The 6,000-nt window shown below is 50.8% G+C and overlaps 1 protein-coding gene across 4 annotated transcripts in view; it reads left to right on the forward strand.

The window, feature by feature from the left end:
• The window catches only part of USP2 (ubiquitin specific peptidase 2), a 79,148-nt gene that overhangs the window by 26,661 nt on the left and 46,487 nt on the right, over positions 1 to 6,000 (forward strand). For all 4 annotated transcript variants that reach the window (XM_087875956.1, XM_060695040.2, XM_087875957.1 and 1 more), the window contains one exon: positions 3,128 to 3,903. In XM_087875956.1, the coding sequence (XP_087732082.1) occupies positions 3,169 to 3,903 (735 nt within the window). In that variant the 5' untranslated portion in view covers positions 3,128 to 3,168. The remainder of the gene's footprint in view (positions 1 to 3,127; positions 3,904 to 6,000) is intronic.

Raw genomic sequence — 6,000 nt, forward strand, 5'->3', positions numbered from 1 at the left:
GGACTAGGGGTGACATGATAGCAGTCTTCAAGAATCTTCAAGGATATTTAGAAAACCTTGTTGTTGTTGTTGTTAGTTGTGAAGTCGTGTCCGACCCATCGCAACCCCATGGACAACATTCCTCCAGGCCTTCCTGTCCTCTACCAACCTCTGGAGTCCATTGAAGCTCACGCCGACTGCTTCAGTGACTCCATCCAGCCACCTCCTTCTCTGCCTTCCTCTTCTTCTTTTACCCTCCATCGTTCCCAGCATGAGGCTCTTCTCCAGGGAGTCCTTCCTTCTCATTAGGTGGCCAAAGTATTTGAGTTTCCTCTTCAGGATCTGGCCTTCTAAAGAGCAGGCAGGTTGATCTCCTCTAGGACTGACCGGTTGGATCGCCTTGCAGTCCAAGGGACTCGCAGGAGTCTTCTCCAGCACCAGAGTTCAAGGGCCTCCATTCTTTGGTGCTCAGCCTTCCTCATGGTCCAACTTTCACAGCCATCCATTGCAACTGGGAAAACCATCGCCTTGACTATACGCACTTTTGTTGGCAGGGTGATGTCTCTGCTTTTTAGTACGCTGTCTAGATTTGCCATAGCTTTCCTCCCCAGGAGCAAGCGTCTTTTGATTTCTTGGCTGCAGTCCCCATCTGCGGCGATCTTGGAGCCCAGGAAAATAAAATCTGTCCTCCATTTCTTCCCCATATATTTGCCAGTAGTTGAGAGGGCCGGATGCCATGAACTTAGTTTCCTTAATGTTGAGTTTCAAGCCGACTTTTGCACTCTCCTCCTTCACCCGCATCAAGAGGCTCTTTAGTTCCTTTTCGCTTTCTGCCATTAGAGTGGTATCATATGTCTAGTCTAATGAATGAAAAATAATGAAATAATGAAAAATAATGAAAAACAGACACAGTGGCTCAGTGTCTAAGATGCTGAGCTTGTTGATTGAAAGGTTGGCAGTTCAACAGTTTGAGTACCTAGTGCTGCGTAACAGAGTGAGCTCCCGTTCCTTGTCCCAGCTTCTGCCAACCTGGAAGTTCGAAAGCAGGTAAAAAATGCAAGGAGAAAAAGAGGGACCACCTTTGGTGGGAAGGTAACCATGTTCCGTGCGCCTTTGGCGTTGAGTCATGCCAGCCACATGACCACGGAGACGCCTTCTTCGGACAGTGCTGGCTCTTCGGCTTTGAAATGGAGATGAGCACCGCCCCCTAGAGTCAGGAACGACTAGCACATATGTGCCAGGGGAACCTTTACCTTTACCTAATGAAAATTTAATGAAAAGAAGGACTGGGATGACATGATAGCAGTCTTCAAGAATCTTCGAGGATATTTAGAAAACCTGGGTATTGACAAAATTTCCTTCCATCAATGGCAAAAGGCCCCACACTCTTCACATATCCGATACATGACAACATCAGGGGTCCCCAAACTTGGCAGCTTTAAGACTTGTGGACTTTAATGAATTCTGAGAGTTGAAGTCCACAAGTCTTAAAGCTGCCAAGTTTGAAAGACCTCTGTCCTAGGTCCTTAGGAACAACCTGATGCACATGGAGGTCAACCTCAGCCGAACCACTGGTGGCTCTGGCTTCACATGGTTGTGTATCGACTCATTGAAAACATGTTTTAGCTGCTTTGACCCCCTTGAGTTGATCTTCTGTGAACCAAGCGCCTGTATAAATTATTCTATCATTCTTAGTTACCTGTTTCTTTGCAAAATGGCGTTGTTTTACCAGCAGGAGGCACGAGTGAGCTTCGCATCTCCTTGATGCTTATTCCAATTCTTCCAAAAGCTGACAAAAAAGAGTTGAACTTCTTCTCTCGAGGTTGTTTACTCTTCCGATGTGGGACTACGACTCTCATCCTGGGAGGCCGAGCTGGGTTAGGACGATGGGAGCACGGTGCATCGGGAGGGAGGGGACAGGGTGTCTTTGTGGGGACAGGTGGGCTGAGAAGGGAGCCCTCGTAGAGTGGAAGATCTGACAGAGAGGATGGTTTTATGCGAACGGGAAGAAATTTACCTTCTTGATACCAAGGAAGAGATTCAGGAGATGGCTCTGTTATCTGTTTTTGAAAATGAGAAGCTGAAGCAAAAGGCACCTAACCGGTTTAGATTTAATTAGCTGAAAGATTGGGTCAACTTGATATCAATCTCTCCCTCCCTCCCTCTCTCTCTCTCTCTCTCTCTCTCTCTCTCTCTCTCTCTCTCTCTCTCTCTCACCCTCCCTTCCTCTCTCTCTTCCCCCTCCCTCCCTCTCCCCCCTCCTTCCCTCCCTCCTCCCTCTCTCTCTCCCTCCCTCCCTCTTTCTTTCTGTCTCTCTCCCTCCCTCTTTCTTTCTGCCTCTCTCCCTCCCTCCCTTCCCCCCCCTCTCTCTCCCTCTTTCTCTCTCCCCACTCCCTACCTCTCTCTCCCCCCTGCCCTCCCTCTCTCTCTCTCTCCCCCTCCCTCCCTTCCCTTCTGTTGACGGTGTTTTTATGTTTTGATCATGATGATAGCAGTAATAGTAATAACCCTACTAGTAATAGCAATCATGGCTTCCATGGGAGACCATCTAAGTTGAATGGGCTTGGAAGCCAAGTCATCACCATCCTGGATGGACACTTCCTGCTAGATATGATTGTGGCCTCCAAGAAAATTATCTGGGCTCGTCTGCGTGGTTTTCTTGGCCATCATCTGGAAGTGTTTGGGACCACCTCTTTCCATCCCAAGACTTGAAATCCAGGTCCTGGAACCAAGTCATGCCTGCTTGAAGTTGAGCCCAACTTCTGGCAGCTTTTGTAGACAGACTCACACCTTCTTGTCATCTTCTGGGTATGATACAGTAGTGGGTTGGCTCAACTTGGGCAAAGGGTGGGGGGTTGATCTTCCAGTCCAGCCAGGCAGTTCTGGTCTCCCCACACCAGACACTTCTCCTTCCAAGACCTAACCAGAGTCAACCCTTTTAGGCTTCTTGGATCATGCCTGGTTGACTAGTAGATGTTCCCAGTTGACTTCATGGATTCAGTCAATGGCACACCATGAAGAATCCATTGGCCAACCATTGTTGGAAGGCCATTGGATCTTTCCCTTCTGCTGATCCTGAAGGGAGGCAAGGACCACCTTTCATGCCAGCCCTTCCAGCTAACTGGTTCTTGCTTCTGCTCTCTTTCAGTCAATGCCACCCGCATCTCCCCCAGCGCCCCCTCCCTCAGGATGTCCCAGCTCTCTTCCACCTTGAAGCGCTACGTGGACTCACCCCGCTACTCGGACACCTTGCCTTGCAGCAAAGCCTCCACCAGCTATGCCACCTATTCCTACTCTTCAAAACTCTCCGCCTCCTACTCGGACAAAGAGAAGCTCAACTACAAGCCCACCACTCCTTCCAGCTACTTGACTTCTACCCACCTGCGGACATCGGGGGCCACCGCCTCCTCTTCCTTGAACTTCGATGGAGGTGGGAGGCTGCTCCAGCGCCCGGACTCGGGCACCAGGCTGAGCCCCGGATACAGCCGGGTCCCCGTGCGGCCCCCCGGAGGGCTGAGTGGAGGGGCCACTTACTCCTTTGCGAACGGCCCTTCGACCAGCTATGGCGCCAACCCGCTGGGACGCAAGAAATCCAGCAGCCATTCCGACTTGGCGCGGGACCTCTCCTCCATGCACTTGTCCTCGGACCCCTACCCCTCCACCTCTACTCGCAGCCCCTTCATCGCCCGCCCCCGACAAGAGCTCTGTAGCATCCAAGGATTTTACCAGACCAGCAGACACTCGGATTATGTCCAGGACTACTTGGAGTCCTACAGTCGCAAAGGGGGGCGCTCCCCGGGCCCTGGCATGCACAACTCTACCCCGGAGGTCATCACCCCTTCCCTCCGCCCCACTAGCCGTTCCTCCGTTCAGCAGTGGGAATGGACTGACAGTCAGACAGATGTCCTGAGCAAGGATAATCCGGTAAGAGGTTCCATGATTTGAACTGGGTTGGGGGTGGAGGGGGGCTCTGCTTTTTCCATGGAACTAGGAAAATTGGGGGTGGGGCGGGAATGAGTTCTCACTGATGCAAACCAGCATTGAAAGGTGAGTCGAACTAAAATCAACACAAAGAAAGAGATTTCTCGAGGTAGCAACATAGAGTCCAGACGAGGTATGAAATTCAGTTGGTTCTATACGGCTCGGGCGAATAGGTAGCGGCAGCTGCGGGAGGCTCCGCCCACCCACACGGACGTCACGATGTCGCTTTTTGCGACATTTTAAGCCTCTGTGTACGCGCAGATGACAGCGAGCAGAGGAAGCGAGCGTGCAGTGCACACACATTGGCGAACCGGTAGGGAAGGTAAGTTAATTTCACCCCTGGTCCAGATGTTATCTTAACCCAGCCTTCACACAACGTACGACCTCTCTTGTCCTGCCCAAATTGACCACTAATTTTGCTAAATTGCTAAATCTGTTAGCAGATTATTTTTATAAAGGGGGGGTGTTAATTGACCCCCATTTGGCTTCCTGCTCATAGCTGGGCAGAAGCCTCCGTAACCTCGGCGGTTGTAAATCTCGAAAAATCCAAATCCTCACAGCCCTGTTTCGTTCTCCAGTAACATTGCACTCCGTAACCTCCTGTTTTTCCATCCATTCCAAGCGCACCTGGTGGTTGTTTTTTTCCAACACACCCTTGGCACGCTCCGGGCACGCAATGTCCTCATCTCCTCAGGAACACAGCCAGGTGGAATGGCCGTGGTACTTGGGTCAACGAGGGCATGGCCCAGTGGCCTAATTGTACTGTGTCCAGGTGAGGTCAGGCGTGATTAAATGCCTGGTTACCGGCCGCCAATACCACCATCGTCCTGAATGGCTTGGGGCTCTCTGTGTTCTGGAGTTAAGGGAACCTGAACGATGCAGGATCCAATCTGGGTCGGTCACCGGGACCAGAGGATTTTGTCTTCCGAACTTTTGGACTCCTGCTGGAGCTCCTCTTCAGGGAACCTCTCTCTAGCTTGGCAACCTGAGTGACTTGGCAAAAGATGGGGACAACAGCCACTCCTGAAAAGTCCATGTCTGGTTGAGGAAAGGGTGAAGTGGAAACAGAGCCGAGGTGGCGCAGTGGTTAGAGTGCAGTACTGCAAGCTAGTTCAGCTGACTGCTAGCTGCAGTTCAGCAGTTCAAACCTCACCAGGCTCAAGGTTGACTCAGCCTTCCATCCTTTCGAGGTAGGTAAAATGAGGACCTGGTTTGTGGGGGCAATAAGCTGACTTTGTATAAAAAAAAGAACACCGCTTGGGGGGCCCCCAAAAAGCCCTACTAAGCAGGTATATGGCGAGATTCGATCTTACTTTAATTGCAGACAGCTGGTGTTAAATTACAGTTCCTTCCTTCCTTCCTTCCTTCCTTCCTTCCTTCCTTCCTTCCTTCCTTCCTTCCTTCCTTCCTTCCTTCCTTCCTTCCTTCCTTCCTGTTAGAATGCAGTATTGCAGGCTAATTCTGCCAATTGCCAGGAGTTCGATCCTGACCGACTCAAGGTTGATTCAGCCTTCCCTCCTTCTGGAGTGGGTAAAATGAGGACCCACATTGTTGGGGGCAAGAGGCTGACTCTGTAAACCACTTAGAGATGGCTGTAAAGCACTATGAAGTGGTATATAAGTCTAAGTGCTATGGCTATTGCCCTTCCTTCCTTCCTTCCTTCCTTCCTTCCTTCCTTCCTTCCTTCCTTCCTTCCTTCCTTCCTTCCTTCCTTCCTTCCTTCCTTCCTTCCTTCCTGTTAGAATGCAGTATTGCAAGTTGCTAATTCTGCCCATGGCCAGCAGTTCGATCCTGAGCGGCTCAAAGTTGATTCAGCCTTCCATCCTTCCGAGGTCGGTAAAACAAGGACCCAGATTGTTGGGGGAAATAAGCTGACTCTGTAAACCGCTTAGAGAGGGCTGTAAAAGCACTGTGAAGCGGTATATACGTCTAAGTGCTATCGCTATGTATGTTGAGTGCAGATATCACCTTTGGGCAGGATGCTGACCTTATAGGTGTCCTCAGCCTTTCCAGCTGCAGCTCCACCCTGTGGCTTTTCGG

This window comes from Pantherophis guttatus, chromosome 9, assembly GCF_059756535.1.
Source record: "Pantherophis guttatus breed Tessera chromosome 9, ASM5975653v1, whole genome shotgun sequence".
Lineage (NCBI taxonomy): Eukaryota > Metazoa > Chordata > Lepidosauria > Squamata > Colubridae > Pantherophis > Pantherophis guttatus.